At 35.7% G+C, this 19788-nt stretch overlaps 1 protein-coding gene across 1 annotated transcript; it reads left to right on the forward strand.

Annotated features, from left to right (window-relative positions):
- The first annotated feature begins 1478 nt into the window (after positions 1–1478).
- Positions 1479–15545, forward strand: LOC124371276. Its single transcript, XM_046829616.1, has 4 exons — positions 1479–2048; positions 2413–2572; positions 3462–4253; positions 15439–15545. The coding sequence occupies exons 1-4, from the start codon at positions 1878–1880 to the stop codon at positions 15543–15545; spliced, it is 1230 nt and encodes a 409-aa protein (XP_046685572.1). The 5' UTR covers positions 1479–1877.
- The last annotated feature ends 4243 nt before the right edge of the window (positions 15546–19788 follow it).

Consider the following 19788-nt stretch of genomic DNA (forward strand, 5'->3'; position numbering starts at 1 on the left):
GTACTTCTAAAGATCTTTTAAAATTTTGATTTAATGATAATAAATATAAAACATCATTGTATTTGCATCATTTGTATATTAGATCATTGTATTTGCTTAAATTCAATTCAAAATTAATCAATTGTTTATGTACTGATTAATGTTTATTGATTGTTAAAGTAAACTTGTTATAATTAAATAATTAGTTTTAAGGAACTTTAAAACTTTTGACTTAATGATAATAAATTTAAAATAGGTTATTATACTTTATGTACCTTTAAGGTACAAAACAGACTTGGAGAATTAAGGTTTTAAAATTCAAAGATTTGTAACAATAAATAATTTTTTTTAGTAGTCTAATTGATGTTAAGAAAAATAGTATAGATATTTAACATTCATTAATAATTCTTGTTTGTTTACATTTTAAACTTTGTTTGTAAACATATGTTCATCAGTTTTGGACTTAACCAAACATTAAATGAAAATATTTGATTTATATATAGCTGAATCTGTTAGGTATCAAGATTATAGTGATTCTAATATATTGATTGTATTGATGTAGTGTAATTAAATTAACAGAATAAATTATGGTTTTCAATTGAATAATGTTTAGAGAAGTAACTTAGTGTTTTAAACTGTAAACTTAATTGATGATGTACTAATTTAAATATTCTGAACTTAAATTGAATTTAACTTGTTTTGATTGTAGGTAATTAGGTAAACATATTGTAAGTAATTGTAAGTAAACATATTGTAGGAAGAAATTATTCTTTGATCTGCTTGGTTTAAGGGATATTCAAGGTTGAACTTTGTAAGGTATTAAATTACTAAACTTATAAAAATAAGAAATAAACTGTAATCTGCCATAACATTGAATTGTATTTTCAGAACCACATTTTTAAAACATAAACAAAAAAACATCTGATGGATTAATTATAAAAAGCAAAATTAAATCAATCATATGTATCAATTCTCCCCCCCTAAACTTCACATTTCAATAGCTGGTCAACATGCCTCCTCCAAACACTTCCATCGTCCATTTTAACTTTGTACAGTAGCGAACTTTCTTTTTCCATAATTGTTCCAAAACTCCACTTGTATCTTGAGTTGGTGTAATCTCGAGCCTGTACTCTGTCTCCCACCTGAAATTGTCTGCGTACGATTCGTGTAACTTCTTGTGCATTTTTGCTATCTGGTAGTAATAGGCTCAAGTGAGTTCGAACACTTCTTCCAAACATTAAGTTGTATGAGTTTGAGCCAGTTGTGTTTGGAGATTGTCGAAGTTGCATCAAAAGCCTGTATAATTTTAGCTCAATCTTTCCCCCCTCATCTTCCATTGCCCTCAGTGATTTTTTTACTGTTTGGACATAACGCTCAGCTTGTCCATTAGACGAAGGATGGTAGGGAGCTGTAGTTTTGTGTACAACACCATTAGCAGATAAGAACTGGCGAAATATTGTAGATGTAAATTGGCTTCCATTGTCTGAAACTCTGTACGTCAGAACCACACTAGCGTAACTCCAAATTTTTCGATATTCTGGTTTTGAGCATTCTGTATATATTTTTTTCTGCTTTATAAAGCCATAACAATGTAACTCCTTAAAAAAAAACCTAGCAGGAAATAGGAGTGTTTGAAATAGCTTAATTCCAAAGGGATGTAAGAACCAGAACAGCGTAAGGTCACTTAATATGTTATGGTCCTCACAAAAATTTAAAAAGTACAGAGCGTAACTCCAGCTGGGGAGTTACGCTACTCTGGCTCAACTTTATTGTTGCTAGAATGGTTGATACAAACAGCTGTTTTATTTTCTAGAGTAGTTGTGCATGTCTCAGCTGATTGGTCGAATGTGAAATTTACATGAATTGATGCCCTAACCTAAACTTATAGTTTCATCAACATGAGCAGCAGAGCGAAACTTATTTTACAATTAGCTTTGGAGGACAATGTAAATAATTCTCAGCAATTACTATTATTACCAGAACAAACTACTAAAGAAAACAATGAAACAAACGTCTTAAGCTTGTCTTCGATGGACACAAATCCTGCACCCTCATTGACATCATTACAGGTAAGCCTGGTTAAAATATACTTATACAATTACTTGTGTTGCAAACCAATTTTTTTACTGTTATAACTCTTAGCCCTCATTTTTTTCTAACAACTGGTATTATTCTTTTGTTAAACCTCTGGGTCCCAAAACTTGTTAAAAACTCTCCAGCAACTTCATCCCTACCACTTATAGGGTTAAAACACTTATTGGTAATCAAATTGGTATAGATTGATAAATCTGTTTACAATACTGGTGTGAGTTACTTTCAAGTGGCTGAGCCTATCCGTACAAAATTAAATTATAAGCATACCACAACAATAATTATACTATTAGCCTATTTTCACTGAAGGTCGTAAAAATACAATAAATTTATATTTTGCAGGCAGTTGATCCGTTTGTTCTTCTCAACAATGAAAATGAATATATAATGGAAGTCGAATCAGAAAGTAATAAAGAATTCGCTACTGATGAAAATATTGTTTGGAATGATGGTATTACCAACCAGGATTTTCAGTCATATGATATCTCCTTTTCATCGCAAGGTAAGTGTTCATCAAGAATGTTTTAAACTCACTACTATAAAAGACTGCAGTATAATAAGCGACCACCCGTCGAATACCAGTATATCGATAGTCAATATCGAAACTATTGAGTACATAAACATTCGAATTATAAATATTTAAAATTAATAACATTGTCATCTGTTATTATTTTAGATATTACAGCTGAATTAGACTGTGAATTGAAATAACTATGATGTAATTACCGGTAGGATATTTTGGTTGTGGTAGATAATCACGAATATCGATACTACGATTATATGAATAGTCGATATACTGTTAATCGACTGATGGTCATTTATTATATTGCAGCCCTATAAAACCATTCACCATGATGGGAAAGTTTTGTAAATTATAGTAGACTTGTTTTTTGTCATACTACACAAATAATAGCTATTTGTATACTTAAGCTTACCCATGAAGTGAGTGTTTTTCGTTCTTACAGATTAAGTGTGTTACAAGTACATTCATACGTATATATTTATCTTAATTTTTGGTGCCATATACAACTAATTCATATTTTTAAAGCTGCTTTGATGATTGCAAACTGCTAAAAATATGTAGTTTACCATGCTTGATATTGCAATTTTAATCTCAAGTTTGACATTCGGCCTTCTTTTTGTAGAGACAAATTTTTATGTTGTACAAAATGTGAATAAAATTTCAATAAAACAAATGTTTTGTCATACTAATTTACAAATGATTCTACCAAGGCTTTCATACATTAGTTCATACTGGACCTAAAAATGTGATGCTTAAACACTTCTAATTATATATACTTTAATTATGATCTTCAGCGGTTGTGTTAATCAAGTTTTAAATTTATAATACCACATTTATAACCGATAATTCACAATTTCATATTTTTCAGGCCTAGTTGCTGAAGAAGAGGATAGTCTTCAAGAATTGGCTGTCTCTGGTAATGCAGATATCCCATCACCAGGAACTTCTGTTTTGTCATCTAACGTAGATGACACTGATATTGATAGCACATACTGTCCTCGTTTCAACTCAGAGTCAGAACTATCTACTGATGAGTCTATAGTGAGTATTCCTAGAGTTGCTTCAAAGGTTTCAAGTGACAGTACTTCTTATGTGAGGAGGAGCCAAAAGATAGCTCAAGACAAAATTCTACTGGTTCCTTACACTGATTCGGACACGGAGGAAGAAGCAAACAAAACCAATCCTAATGTAAAAAAAGGAAAGAAGAGGGTGAGGAATGAAAACAAATGGAAAAAATGTGTGAGGAAACAGCTAAGAGTTAGTGGAAAAAACTATCTTAGTGCTAAGGGAGCAGAGATTAAAGCAAGATCTCTGAAATCTCCTTGCAAATCTACTTGCCGTCTCAAGTGCTATCAGCGCTTTACCAAAGATCAGAGAGAAGGTATATTTTCAGATTTTTGGAGAGAAGACAGAGACTGGGATTCTAAACGTCAGTTTGTTGTTTCCTGTATAAGCAGCAAGCCTGTCGCTAGGTCCAGGAAGAAAGATGGCTCAAAGGGAAACCGGGCTCAAAGTAATAAATTTAGTTTTCAAATAAATAGTTGTGAAGAAATAGTCTGCAAAACATTTTTCCTAAACACTCTGGCTATCTCTGAGATGTTTATGCGAATATCACAACAGAAAACAAGCACGACAGGAATGGTTGAGCCTGACCAAAGAGGTAAACATGTACCTGGAACAAAAATTAAGAATGAAATAATAGATGGAATTAAATCTCATATTTCAAAATATCCAGCGTATCAAAGCCATTACAGCAGAGAACGTACAAGCAGGAAATATTTGGGCAATCACCTCAACATTAACAAAATGTATGGACTGTATGTTGAAGAGTGTAGAGAAAAACAAGTTAATCCTGCAAAGAAGTGGTTGTTTAGCAAAGTGTTTAATGAGGACTTTAACATGGCATTCAAGTTACCAGACAATGCCACATGCGATGTGTGTGATGAATTTGAATGTAGATTGAAGAATAAACAAAATTCAGAAGAATTGGAAGAGATTAGCAGGAGACACCAAGAGCATTTAGATGAGGCTGCGTCCAGATATCGTTTGAAAAGGGAAGACAAACTTCATGGAAAAGAAGATCACAAAAGCAAAGTAGTAATGGCTGACCTTCAAAAATGTCTCCCTACACCTAATCTTACAAATTCACAAAGCTTTTACCTAAGGAAACTTTGGACACTAAATTACACGATTCATGATCCTGCAAACAATAAGACCTGGTGCATGCTATGGGATGAAGTAACAGGGGGTAGAGGTGGAAGTGAAATGGCCTCTTGTTTTTATGCTTGGGCAAGTAGAGATATTATTGAAAGCGGAATTGAGAAATTAACCGTCTGGACAGACAACTGTAGCGGACAAAACCGTAACATGAACATGATTTTAATGTATATATGGTTATTGAAAACTAGTCCAAACTTGAGAGAGATAAATCACAAATTTTTGCTTCCAGGTCACACACATATGGAAGTAGATGGCCAACACAGTATAATTGAAAGAGCCAAGAAACATATTTCTGGCAACACAATATATACATGTAATGATTGGGCAAATTTTATTGCTTCCTGTAAGAAGAAAGACCCCTTTGAAGTTAAGAGAATGAATTTAGAAGATTTTCTAGATTTCATGGCCATTGTGAAAGGCAGAAAATCTGCTTTCGTAGCAAGAAAGAAAAACACTGATGGTGAACCCTTTTTGATATCTGCAACTGTGTGGTTGCAACTTAGATCTGACAAAGTGGGTGTTCTTTTTTACAAAACTAATTTTAAAAATGACACGTTCAAAGAAGTTGACCTAACCAGACGATCTCTGAGAAATCAAGAAGTTACAATGCCTACAACCATCCCTCAGCTAAGACAGAGCAAAAAGCCAATCAGCTCACAGAAATACAGAGATCTCATGACAATTTTACAATGGGTACCTAATGAGTATAAAGCTTACTTTCAACTCCTGCCCCATGGAGAGGATGCGGGAGACTTTCCAGATGAAGATTCAACGTCAGTTGAGTTATTTTAAAAAATATTTATCATCTACCAATGAATTTCATGTTTTAATTTTTGACTTAACCTTACTTATGTAAAACACATTAATAAATAAGTATTATTAATTTAGATGTATATAAAAATAAAAGCGTATCTTAAATATATGTGTTTTTTATTTTGAACCATAACAGCGTAAGTCCCTTACCAAGCTATTAAAAAATTTCAAAAAAATTATTAAACCAAAGTCATGAATAATTCACCTCTAAAAACATAAAAAACATAATAATTCATAAAAAGTCCAAGCCATAGAATTGTTACAGTAAAGAAACATATGTTCTTACAAGTTTTGTGCTCTCCTGTAAAATTAGTGACATGTGAGTTGCGCTAGTCTGGTTCTGAGGTACAGAACTAAGACCAAAGGAAGGCCGAATGTAGAAAACATTTTTCTTAGCTCCTTCATACACCATTCTGCTGACGTGTTTTTAGTAGGGATTACTTCAACCCACTTGGTAAAGGCGTCCACAACAATGAAATACCACTGACCTTGTATCGGGCCAGCAAAATCTATGTGTAATCTCTCCCATGGTCCTTGAGGGGTCAGCCATGGATGATTCGGTTCTTTTGCAGGTTGATTTTGTTTTAGTCGACATTGTTTACATGTACGTACCATTTGCTCAATATCTCTGTCAATACTTTTCCACGTGCAAAAACTTCTAGCAAGGATTTTCATCTTCTCCATGCCTAGATGTCCAACACGTAGTTCATTTAACACTGAGTGTTGTAAAGCTTCTGGAATCATTATCCTGTAGCCCTTGAATATGCAACCATTTTGTAGTGTTAGTTCGTTGTCGTGGAAACCAAAAGGTTCGACCGTCTCTCCTGTTTCAAGGGCTTGTAGTACTGGTTGTAAATATTTATCTTGAGCAGTTGTTCTGGATATAAGCATACTGTCAATCTGCAATGAATCAAGTTGATTAAGTTGAAAAAGGCTGCAATCGTCCACAAAGTTTGTAGTGCTATGTTCAGTAGGAAAACGAGACAAAAAGTCAACGTTGGCATGGTCAGAGGTTCTTCTATATTCAATTGAGTAGTCAAAACCTGATAAAAAGTGTGCATAATTGAACAGTCTTGTAGCAGATATTGTTGGAAGGGTTTTGGTGGGACTGAATATTGACACTAACGGTTTATGGTCAGTCACTAAAATGAACTTTCGCCCGTAGCAGTAAGGGAAAAATTTCTTGAGTCCCCAGTAAATACCTGTTGCTTCCTTATCAATTTGACTGTATTTTTGTTCACATTTGGTCAAAGTGCGTGAGGCAAAACTAATTGGCCTCTCACTTCCATCGCTGTATCGATGTGAAAGACAGGCTCCAAGGCCCACTGGAGACGCATCGGTTGCAAGTACTAATGGGAGTTCTGGATTGTAGTGGACAAGTACATTGTTACTGGTTATTTCCGACTTAACCTTCTGAAAGCTTTCTTCACATTTTGAAGTCCACACATAACGGTTGCCTTTCTTCAGTAAATTATTGAGTGGGTGGAGGATTGTTGCTAAATCTTTGATGAACTTGTTGTAATAGTTTGCCAGACCGAGAAATGTTCTAAGTTCACTTATGTTTTCCGGTCTTTTGCTGTTCATGATAGACAAGACTTTGTCTTTGGTTTTGTGAAGTCCTTGAGCATCAATGACATGCCCAAGATATTGGATACTCGTTTGAAAAAACTTGCATTTATCTCGGTTCATCTTTAAGTTATTGTTTCTTAATCGTTCTAGAACTTTACGTAATCTAGCCAATAATTCTTCAGCTGTTTTACCCTGAACGATAATATCGTCAAAGAAACATTGTACACCAGAAAGTCCCTGCAAGGTTTTGTCCATGAATTGTTGCCAGAGAGATGGTGCTACCTTCACCCCAAACATCAAACGATTTACTTTGTACATACCTTTATGGGTGCTGAGTGTCTGCATGTGTGCACTTTCTTCGTCCATTTTCATGTGGAGGTAAGCATTAGAAATATCCAAGGTACAAAATAATTTTCCTCCGTTCACTTGAGAGAAGATTTCCTCAATCCTGGGTAATGGATGGTTTTTGTCTTTGATCACTTTGTTTAAAGTCACTTTATAGTCAGCACAAATCCGTGTTTGACCGTTCGGCTTGACAACAGGTACGATGGGTGTTCCCCAGTCTGAATGATCTACTTTTGTTATGATTCCACATTCTTCTAGTCTCGTAAGTTCATTTTCTACTTTACTTCTTAGGGAAAACGGTACTTGTCTTGGTTTTACAAATATTGGCGTCGCGCCATCAGTAAGTCTAAAATGTCCCAGATATTCAGGTATAACACCAATTTTTCCATCAAATAAGTCACTAAATTCACTTAACAAGCTTCCAAGATTTGAAGTCTGACTCGTTGTAAGACTTTTAATCTCACCCCAATCTAATTTAACTTCTCTCAACCAGTCCCTTCCGAATATGGCGTCAACGTTTTGATCAATTAGGTAGTTTTCCAACAAACTTCTGAGTCTTGTACGTGTATTTAACAAATGTTACTCCTTTCGGTTTTATGGTTTCTCCTGTATAAGTTCGAAGTTCAATGTTAGTAGAAAATATTTTCTGTGGGATGGCAAGCTTTTTAAACTCGTTGTAAGACATTGTACTAAGAGCTGCACCAGTGTCTAATTCCATGGGTAATGTCCTGCCTTCGATGTTGATGTTAACCATAAATTTGTCATTATTTCTGTCACTAATTACATTAATCTCATATTCATTCTCACTATTCAAGTCACTTTTGTTTTCAGTTTGATGTTGTCCAGGTTTCATTTGTAATTGAGATTTACTTTGCAAACAAACACTAGCTATATGTCCAACTTTTCCACATTTTCGACAAGTTGCATCTATGAATCTGCAGCTATTAGCACGATGGGAGGGTGAACCACAACGATAGCATTTTCCTTTGAGCTTTTCAATGGCTGAATTTGTTGAACGTGGACTAAGTAGAGGTTTTGGCCGAGGTGAGACTCTCTTAGATGTGTTTTCTTCATTTGAATGTCTTTGCTGAACCTGATTTAATTCAATGTGTTCAGTACGTGTTCGGCTAACAGTCATACTTTCTGCTTTGGCAAGCTCTATAGCCGAAGCTATGTTCACAATGTCCTGATAGGTGTGTTTCTCGCGGTCTTGGAGTAATTTAGTCCGAATATCTATGTCTTTCAATCCACGAATAAACTGTAACTTGAGAAATAAGTCTGCAACTGATTTACCGCAACCACAATTGAAGTTACAGTTAATTGTCATCTTCTTGAGAGCCACCGAGAACTCACTAACTGATTCATGTTCTTGTTGAGTCCGTGAAATAAATTTATGCTGCAAGGCCCACTGGCTTGGTTGCGGGTCGATAAAATCCTTAAGAAGCTGTACTAACTCGTCGTAATCTTTATCTAACGGGTCGTTGGGAGCACAAATATCGTACAGTTGTTGGTGCAGTTGGGGAGTGAGAGCATGTAGCAATGTGTAAACTTTAGTTTTATCATCAGCTCTTTGATTCTTTAGTTGTAAAAACACTTCTAATCTTCTCACAAAATTTGAAATGGTTTCATCAGGGTGGTAGGGATTGAAATTTATATTCCCTGAAGTGTAGTTTGAAACCGTACAAACAGCTTCACTTGGAGATGAAGTAGATGTAATGTTTGTGTCTTTGAGATTGTGTACCATTTCTTGTAATTTTGTTGTAAGGTTTAAATACTCATCCTCCACATTACATCTGTATTCTATTTCATGTTCTAAATAGTTTTCATCTGTCAAACAATCAATGCCATTCTGAACCTGCTTGTAACGTTCCCAGTATTCAGTCACAGCCTTGATTTTTATATTTAGTTCGGTTAATGTAGGGTTACCTTCAGCAAGTCTTTTTCCCTTTGAAAATTGGCCCTTAATAATAGATCGAGCTTTTTTTAGTTTTTGTAACTCTTCTTCTTCTTTAGTCATTTCTCCTTCTTTTTACCTCGTCGCCACTATTAAATTACTAAACTTATAAAAATAAGAAATACTCGTAAACTGTAATCTGCCATAACATTGAATTGTATTTTCAGAACCACATTTTTAAAACATAAACAAAAAAAACATCTGATGGATTAATTATAAAAAGCAAAATTAAATCAATCATATGTATCATAAGGTGAATGTTGTATAAAAAATTTTTTTTTTTTTATTTCTGGTAAAAGGTAGGTGAGGTCTAAAGCCTCTTGCTAATTGATGTTAGTAGTTTGTCCTCATTATTACTAGAAGCCTTGCTTCTAGCATTGAAGGTAGGGAGGATATAGGATGCTTCCTATATTATTGAATTATTTGTAGGAATATTTTTATTTTTAATTAAGAGAATTGTAAACTTATATAATAGTTGAATTGTAAGATTGTGAGCCTTCCAGCAGTGCTGAATTTCTTGTCAATTCGGGTTCAAGGAATGCTAGAAGCTTCCTTTTGTATGTAGGTATTGAGCACAGGTTACATGTCTGGGTTGGATAGGTACCATTCAACACAGACATTGTGTTGCTCAATTTTTATTGGCCAATGTTAACTTGATTAGATGGTGGGAGGGACTTCTAGATCCTTCCGGTGGCTTCAACCACGTTTTAAGGGGATTCTTTGCTGTGTGCTCAGAGAGTGTAGACGTATTAAGGTTTAGCCTACTCTTGCCGTTTTGATTTTTCGGGAAGAAGGTTGAGTTTGTTGAGTTGTAAGATTTAAATTTCTTTTCAAAATTTAAAGTAGTGTTTCAATTAAGTAATATATAATAGCCATTTCGGTTACTTGGTGAAGTCTTCTGGAGAAGTGCGAGGTACTGTGAAATTTAGGATTTAATATTGAAATAGAAAATTTACTTGATGATATTTTCCTGTTCAATTTGGTTTAATCAGGAATAATCTACTGAAAAAGAAAATTTATTTAATCTTCTGAGATTCTATATATATTTAACTAGTTGCTAAATTTAACATTCAAAGCCAAGCGAACAATTCTGGATAATTCAATGATTTGTAAATTGGAAACTAACAGAAAATAAGTAGTTTGAAATTGATAAATTTTTGACTTTAACTGGTTGGACATTGTCTTGCCTCATATATTATATTTTAATATTACCTTAATTTGTTTAATTTTTATTTTGAGAAGAAGTATTGTTTTATTATTTATATAATTTTATATTTGAAGAAGATTATTTTATTTTGAAGTTTAATGAAGATTTTAATTTTGAGTTTCTGTGGAAAACATTAGCACTGAGAACTAGAAGGATACAATTGTTGAATGACTGACTGATTGTTAATTTTAAGACTGGACTTGTAAAGTTTTGATGAGTTATAAATAAGATTTAATTGAGAATAAATTAAAAGTAAAGAAAGATACCTTGGCGTTGCTGTATTATTGATTTCAAATTTTAATAAAAAAATCACTGTTAATTTATACTGAGGTTAATTATTGAATTCCATTGGAACTTGTGCATTCTTAAAATAAAGGGTTATTAGTTCAGAACACAATTGATCGCTCTTATACTAAAACAAAAATAGTTGTAATTAGTTTATAGTAGATAACCTTACTATAGACACGTTACAGGGAGCAAGAAAGTATTTACTATAGGCAAGGTGAAATTTTGCTTGTAAAATACAAACAAAAGAAATCTAGGAAATCTGTATATTTATTGACAACTGGCTGTCACGCTGAAAATAAATAAATTACCAGCAAAAGTGGACTGCAAGCAGTAAAACCAGTTGTTATAAATAAATACAACTTAAAAATGGGCGCTGTGGACAGCAGTGACAAGAGTATTTATCACCTTTCTTGCGCAAGACAAAGCAAGATTGTATTTCCAAAACTCAGACAAGCCTATGGCAAGAGATGATTTTGTAGATTCAGTGGTTCAAGAATTAGTAAGAAAAGAAACCATTCCCGACACTTTTGTTGCAGGTCCTCACCAAGTAGGCCCTAGTAAAAAACATGCAATTGTTCATTTTGAAGGAAAAAAAAGGGTTTGCATAATTTGCGCAAAAGACCCTACAGTAAAGAGAAAGAAAAGTGTATACTGGTGTCCAGGCTGCAACTGTGGCATTCATCCACTGTGCTATGACAAACTAAGCCACTATTATAGGCCCTACACTACTGGGAGGAAAAGACAAGCCCCTTCTAGTGACTCAGGGTAAAAAAATGTGTTACATAGGTAAAATATGTTAATATGTAAAAAAGTTTGTACATAGATTTAGTTTTTCCCATATAACTTTTTTGTTATTGTAAATAGAAAAAAGTTTATAGGAAGTAATTTTTTTAGAATAAAATTTTGTATATTCTGTGCATTTGACATTATTTTGTAGCTCCAGTAGTTTCAAAGTGACGGACAGTAGAACTCAAAATATATTTTTTCAAAAACAAAATCTTTACACATCTACAAAGTTCTTATTCTATAGTTCATAAGGAAAACAAAAATATATAATGTTGATAGGTAATCACTTAGACAATATTTTCTAAAAATAAGTTCAACGATCACGGCAATTTACCCGAAAACGGCCTGCCACAGAGACCAAAAATAACCGCCACTTAGAGGGTTAATGAAAGCACGATTTATGAATCTTTTGTTTTCTTCAGATTCAGATTCAGAAAAATACCAACCTTTATTAAGCTCAAGTGATGAAGATAGTGATAATGCCTCTAAGAGACAAAAACTTTCAGGAAAAAGAAACGTTACACAGGAAGCCCAAACTAATAAGAAGCCAAAACTGAATCAAGAAAAAAATAAACCGCATTAAACTGATTTAAATATTCCACAAGAAGGGGCTCAGGGGGCTGGTCTTGAAGAGGTAGAATCTGTGCCTTTGGATAAAAAGAAAAGAAGAAAGGGGGAAAATGTAAACTCAACTCAAGTGATTGGGAGAGAAACTTGCATGCAGAAAAAAGAAGACGTGGTGAAAAGTATTTAGGCCTTAAAAACAAGATACTGGTAAGTATAAACTATCCGTTGAAAGAGAAGATATAAAACTAAAAGGCCGGTGCAGTTGCAATAATGTGAGGCACTTTAAATGTGAAAAAGTGAGTGAACCTTTGGAAACGTATTGAAAGTTGAGAGGCCAAAAAAGCAACAATAGTATCTTTGGTGGAAAAGTCTACACGAGATTTTCGGCGTGGTTCTTCTGTTCCAGGGAACTCGCGAAAAAATACGTCTTTTAAGTAGGCTACTATCTAAATGTTGGAGACGAAAGATTGCGAGTATGTAAGAAAATGTTTTTAAATAATTCTCTTTAGGCGAAAAATCAGGGCGTTCTTGGGTAATGAAATCACCTCTGGACTTACCTGTTTTCGGAGAAAACCAATCAGAGCGCTTGATTTGAGAACAGCTAACTGGACAGAATGAAGTGTTTTGTTGTTGTTTTGAGGTTATCCTCTACTGTGAATGGTTCTAATACTAGTGCATAGCATTTTAAAGTGGAAATTGGTTAATTATTAATCCTTATTTTAACCTAATATTATTGACATGGAAGAAGTATATGGTAGTGTTAGTGTTGGTGAATGTAATAGTGGTAGCAGCAAGAGAAGAAAACAAGATTCTTTGAGGCAACAGAAGAAAAAGTTACGGTATTCAGAGGATAGAGGAGCTCTTGTTTTTCGACCTTGCCGTCACAACACTAAAATAATTTTATGTGTTCGGTTTAAGCCTAATCAGCTAAAATGCTTTAACAGTGATTTTTACAGTAAGCCTGATAAAAAAAGACAAGACAACATTATTGGTAATCTAATTCAGACACACACAGTAAAACAACGCCGTCCTAGGCCTGTTGATTTAAACAAAAGAAAGAAGAAGGGGGAACGTGCTTTTAATGTTACTTACTTTTAACCATCAGAAACTGGTTGTACGATACCAGTTTGCAAAAGGTTTTTTCGGTTTACTATAACAAAAGTTAGTGAAAAGAGACTAGGGACCATTTTACACAGAGTTAATTCTGGCTAGGCAATCGAAGAAAGGAGGGGAGGGGACAGAAAAAAGTATGAAGAACACACTAAAAAAGGAAAGTGTTAAGAGATTTTATTAGAAAATTAAGAGGGACAGAGTCCCACTACAATAGAAAAAAGTCAAAACGAATATACTTGAGTTCAGAACTAAGTATTATAAAAACTAAATTCTATCTACAACGATAAGGCTAGTGAAGATCTGAAAGTTAAGTGTTCAATGTTTAGAAAAACATTTGTGACAGAATTCAATATTGGGTTTAAATCCCCAGCATCAGATACCTGCAGCACATGCTGTTTGTTATAGTCCTGCACACACCAGAGCGATACTCCGTGCGATACCATGGTGGATTATGGAGCCGCACACACCAGAACGAACCGCGATACCGAGACGATTGCGATACTGTAGCGATATTATCGCAGTAACGCTGCATGCACTGTTCGCAGCGCGTTATCGCAGCGATACAATGCGGCCAAACCTGAACTACTCAGTTTTGTGAGTTTTTGTCTGTCCGGTGCACGTGTAAACAACATGTCGTGTATCACTGAACACTTACTTGAAGTTGTGTACACATACCCGGTGCTCTATGATTTAAATCACAAGGATTATAAGAACATACGGAAGAAGAACAAGATCTGGGAGGACATCGGAAAGACACTGAATACCTCTGATAAGTATCAAAATTGCTGGTACCAAGAAGCACTTTAACCTCTCTTCCAGGATAGAGGTACTGCAAAGTATTTAATGAACCAAGTCTACGTAATTATGTTTCGTATGCATATAATTTTAGCCATTTTATTGTTTAGTACCACCACGTTGTAAGTGATGGTAAGGATGTTTGGTACAGTGATGAGGAAGCAGCTTGAGCTACAGGAAGTAGTGACGCCGTCTACCGTGAGAACACCTGCCCTTGTTAAATTCCCGAGTCAATTCGCAGGACTCGTAGCCAGTAACCCTAGTAGTCCTACCAATTACGCTTACTTTTTACATATTTTACATTGGTTCTTATGGCTGGAAAAGTCGTTTTACACACTGTAGATAACTTACTCGTATAAAGCTGAGTTGTACAACCCATTATTCAATGATTATATTATGTAAATATGAGGCTGAGAGGAGAGGTGGTATGGCGTAGCGTTATGCTGCATTATATGGGGGGGAGGGGTTGGCTGGCTCAACGTTACGTAACTCAAACATTTTATCCCTCTTTAAAAATTAAAAAATACGTAATATGTGTATGGCCCCTAAATTATATCAAATCACACAGTTGCAGAAAAAGGTGTACCTAGTTTATTTAGTAATAAGAAAAGTAAATACAAATAAAAAGGTAATTAATAATAATAGATAATTCTTAATACAGCTAATTTCTTTAATTTAAAAAAAACTATTAATGGTTATTCGTACATATGTACGAATGGTATGCCAAATGTATTTTCAACCACACCACGTGCTCTGCAAACATGGTAGTTGTACCTCCTCTTTCTTCGGTCTCTTCCAGCTTCTCTTTGTAGGAAGGGTTTCATAACGTTTCGTTTCAATGCAAATGCCTCATCACCTACTAAACAGTACGGGGTCTCCTGTTTTTGTCCAGGAAGAGGTGTGTCTTCAGGTAAATTGAGTTGATCTGTGTTGAACTTTTTTCCCATAACAGATTCTTCAAATATACCCCCATCACTGTTTTTTCCATATCCCCCCACATCAACGCAAATGAGCTTATAATCTAGATTAGCAATGCTCAACATAACAATTGAAAACCTGTACTTGTAACAAAAGTACGTTGAACCTGAATTGGATGGACACTTGATAGTGACTAGTGGACTTGGGCCACTCAGATGGAAAGGTTTAAGCCATTTATTGGAATGGTCAAAACTATGTCTAACGTGACAGCACCTGAAATTGAAGGCGACAACACAAACCATGATGAGTTTGTTGACGAACCCGATGAACTGGTTGACGATGGAGGTGACAATCAAGAAATGCCAGCACGCAGATAAATGCCCATCCAAGAAGAACCGATCAATATGAATCTTGTTAGAAACTATCCTACACGGCTAGTCCATATGAACCAGCTGCCAAAAGAAGGAAACCTAAGTCACCTGGGAGCAACGTAGATAAGGTGATTCAGTATTTAGAGGGGGGAAATAAACCTCTTCTAGATGCAACAGATCACCTGATGCTTGGATATTCGGAAACTATAAAGACTTTCACTCGGGCAAGGCAAGCAGACGTAAAGTTCATAATAGCACAAATAATAAATCAGGCTGAATTAGAGCAGATCCAGGAAGAAAACCTCTCCAGACCAGGTAGCTCTTCTACGGGATTTTGGGTTGACTCGGGACTCAACTGCCTTAGGCCTACCACGCACGGGTCGACCGGTTTGCGACTATAGTTTCAAATCAATTGCAGACGCAACTGTTTGTTGACCTTGGACGTGTGCTGGAGTGGGGATCAACACACGGGCTGACTAAACTGCAACCAGTTTGAAATCAGATGCCGACTGGTCGCATGCGACCGTATTTTCTTGTCACCAAACAGTTGCGTTGCATAGTTTCACGTGTTTGTGAGTGCAACATGGGTGATCAAGAGTTGAATTTAAAACTTGTAGCAGAGGTCGAAAAGTACGAAGTGTTGTATAATTACAAATTACCAGGATATTCTAGAAAGGATATAACTGACAAGGCTTGGCACGAGATTGGAGTAGCAATGAACATGACAGGTAATTGATAGCAGATATGTGCAGGGTGTCCCGTTGTGAAGTAGTGCCAGCCAAACGTTATGGTTTTTCAGTCAAAATAAGCAAAAATGTTTAGTGTTGATATCTCAAGACCTATCGTTATCATCGATAATTTGACAGTTTAAACCGTTTAAAATTAGAATTTTTTCATGACCACCATACTTTATCTGTACTATAGTATATGTGAGAAACTAAAATTCATGCGGTTGATAATACAGTCTTGAGAAAATAAAACATTTTTTACCGTTTCATAATGGCGGTAATGTAAAATATTTTACCCATTTAAAATATCATGGATTTTGGCCCTTTATTTATGGGACATTCTGTATTATAATTTAAAATGAAAAGAAATTAATAAGTCAGTTACAAAATATAGTTATAATTTAATGTACAAAGTTTTATTGAAGTATGTTTTGACAGTTTACTTGAGTCCTTATAGGCTTGCAAAACCGACATCTTGCAATCAATGATGTTTCACTTGGAAGAATGATTTATTCTATAGCTTTTTCCCACTGCCAGGGCAGAGATGCTTGAGGAGAAATGAAGTAACTTGCCAAATATTGTCTCACAGTAACTGCCGAAAAGCGTTCAGTGATTGGATGCTGTCTTGGGCATGGTCCTTCAGCTATTTCCACTGTAGCCGGCGTATAGTCGATACCTTCTCTTTTACGTACGTAATTGTGTAGGATACAAGCGGCTTTTACGATGTCGATTACTGTTTCTGCATTGCGACATCTTATGGGACCATTTAACACTGCAAACTTTTCAGTAGCCATACCAAACGTGCATTCAATAGATTTTCTTCCTCGGCTTAATCTGTAGTTAAATATTCTTTTTACATCATTGAGTGATTTTCCATTGTATGGTCTCATTACATTGCGTGCTAGTGGAAACGCTTCATCTGCCAAGAAGTAGTAAGGGAATGGTCTTTGTATGTCGTCGTATCGCAATGGGGTGGGTGGCGGAGTTTGAAAAGCACCATGGTTGAGCCAGTATCGCATGGCACTGACCTTGTAAACACCTCCATCGCTATTTCGTCCAGCATATCCTGGTTCTATCATAGTGAAAGCACCATCAGCATCACAGCATCCGAGTAAGATTATTGAATTGAAACTTTTATAGTTAAAATTTTCTGAACCAGTATTTGGATATTTCTCAATGCGGATATGCTTTCCGTCTAACGCCCCAAGGCAATTTGGTAAGTTCCACAATGTCTTAAAACGTTCGGCAATTACTTTCCATTGGTCACCTATTGGTACCGGCATGTAAGTTGCTTGCAATGCATTCCAAATGATTTTCGTGGTTTCTTTAATAATGACTCCAACTGTACTCTCGCCTCTTGCAAAATATAAAGAGAGAGCGACAAATGAACATCCTGTAGCCAAATACCTGTAACAAACGCTTGAATGTAACAAGCATAATTACTGACGGGTTTTCATAAATTATATATAAATACTTAGTGTACTTATCACACGTACAATATTGTGCATTTCTACTTTATACTACAACTTACATCGGCCAACCGATTCATGTTTTGCTATCCCTTTTTTTCTTTTCAGCTGCGGAATGCAAAGACAAGTGGCGTAATCTCCGGACAGTATTCATGCGAAAAATCAAACCTTCACCTTCGGGATCTGGCGCTAAGAAGAAGGCCTACTACCTGGCAGAGGCCATGCAGTTTTGTTTGCCGTTTGTAAGAACATCAGCTCCTCCTTCTACAGGAAATTTACCAGAGGTTCCTAACTGTAGCGACGTAAATACCGACGAAACTTTATTGGATTCACAAATATTGGATGATATTTCAGATGATCCTTCAATTGAATCACCGCAATCGCCATCAATAGTACAGGATAATACTTCCCGGTCATCCCCAATCATACCAATACAACCTCATACCAGCTCACAGCCATCGTCCATTCCGAATGAAGGTAAAAAACGCCTAACGCAGAAGAAAAAAGCCGCTGTCGAAGCAGATCAATGTTTTGCTGCATATTTTAAGGCAAAAACAGCACGACTTGAAAATAGTACTACCGCAAACGATAGTAACAAGAAAGAAGCTTTGAAAATGTTCCTTCTTAGCTTGATACCAGAGTTGGAAGAACTCAGTGATTCACAAATCAAACAATTTAAACGCAAAGTTTTTACTCTTATTGATGAAATATCAGGCACATCAGATGTCACACCAGCGTCGCCACATTCCAGCATTTCACTAATCTCTCACCAGTCAGGCAGCAATATTAGTGCGCCGCCAACATCCGCTGGTAATTAATACACGCAATTTACACAGGACATTGACGCCAACCAGTTCTATGTGCAAAATCTGGAATAATTACTTGATATCTAATTTTGTATTTTGACAATAAATACATACCTTAGAGTTATGAGTATTCTTTCTTCAGCAGTCACACATTCCCTCGTATTTGTGTCAACCTCATGTATAAATGGAGCAACCAGCGTCACCAATTCCACATATGACTCTTTGGACATTCTGTAGAAAGCTATAAACTTTCTGTCTGTCTCTTTTAATTGTTAAGCTGCTACGAATAGTCTGCACCTTACATTTTTCTCTATGTATGGGTGACACCAATATTTTCTGCGCATTCTTCGTTGTCTACGACGTAGAAAACATGCAATTATGTCTTCCTCATCCTCACTAGTACTTGACATGATCGATAAAGTTACACTCCGACAAATAACTATTCAATTATTGATAATTTATCAAGTAAAAAATGTGAATGTAAACATTACTATACCACTATACGCATGTTCGCACAGAGATCGCCAACTGATCCACACCCAGTCGCGTCGTGTGTGGAGTCAGGTTTTATTTTGGTTGCAAACTCGTTGCGTTTGAAACTAGTTCTAAACTCTGGTTGCAAACGGGTCGACCCGTGTGTGGTAGGCCTAAGGCCCAGCGCACACAGAGCAACTGCAACCAGTTTGGCGCGCAACTTTTTGGTGACCTCGGCAATGTATTGGAGTGGGGAGACGCACACGGCGCGACCGGTTTTTTTGACGATCTCAAACCAGTCTGAAACCAGTCGCTTGCAACCGTGGGCCCGCGGTTGCAGTTGCGTTGCAGACTTCAGTCACACGTGATCACGGGGTGTTTTGTTGGTGTTTTGACGGCCGCATATTGTTAATTTCACTATGGGTGACCAAGAACTAAACATTAAGCTAGTTGGAGCAGTGGAGAAGCATGAAGCACTTTACAATTACAAACTCCCAGACTATGCACGGAAAGATGTATCGGAGAAAGCATGGAAAGAAGTGGCCGCTGAAGTAAATATGACAGGTAAGAAAATTTTTTATTTTATATTTTTCAGCGAAATTGTTACTTATTAGATTCAATTTGAGTACAAATCGGTGTTAGGCACAATAATTTTTGAACGGATGAATGTTTTACGTTCAATCTTACAGTAATCTTCATAAATTAAATTAGTAACCTAATAACATTACTAAAGTGATAATCATACCATCAGTTTATAAATAACCACATTTTT

Source organism: Homalodisca vitripennis, unplaced genomic scaffold, assembly GCF_021130785.1.
Source record: "Homalodisca vitripennis isolate AUS2020 unplaced genomic scaffold, UT_GWSS_2.1 ScUCBcl_1200;HRSCAF=4520, whole genome shotgun sequence".
Lineage (NCBI taxonomy): Eukaryota > Metazoa > Arthropoda > Insecta > Hemiptera > Cicadellidae > Homalodisca > Homalodisca vitripennis.

Bases quoted from the DNA above. Each gene is read 5' to 3' on its own strand.
- LOC124371276 (XM_046829616.1), top strand. From the start codon at position 1,878: ATGAGCAGCAGAGCGAAACTTATTTTACAATTAGCTTTGGAGGACAAT. The intron at 2,049-2,412 runs GTAAGCCTGGTT...TATATTTTGCAG, and splicing joins CCTCATTGACATCATTACAG to GCAGTTGATCCGTTTGTTCT. The intron at 4,254-15,438 runs GTAAACATGTAC...CTAACGTGACAG, and splicing joins GGTTGAGCCTGACCAAAGAG to CACCTGAAATTGAAGGCGAC.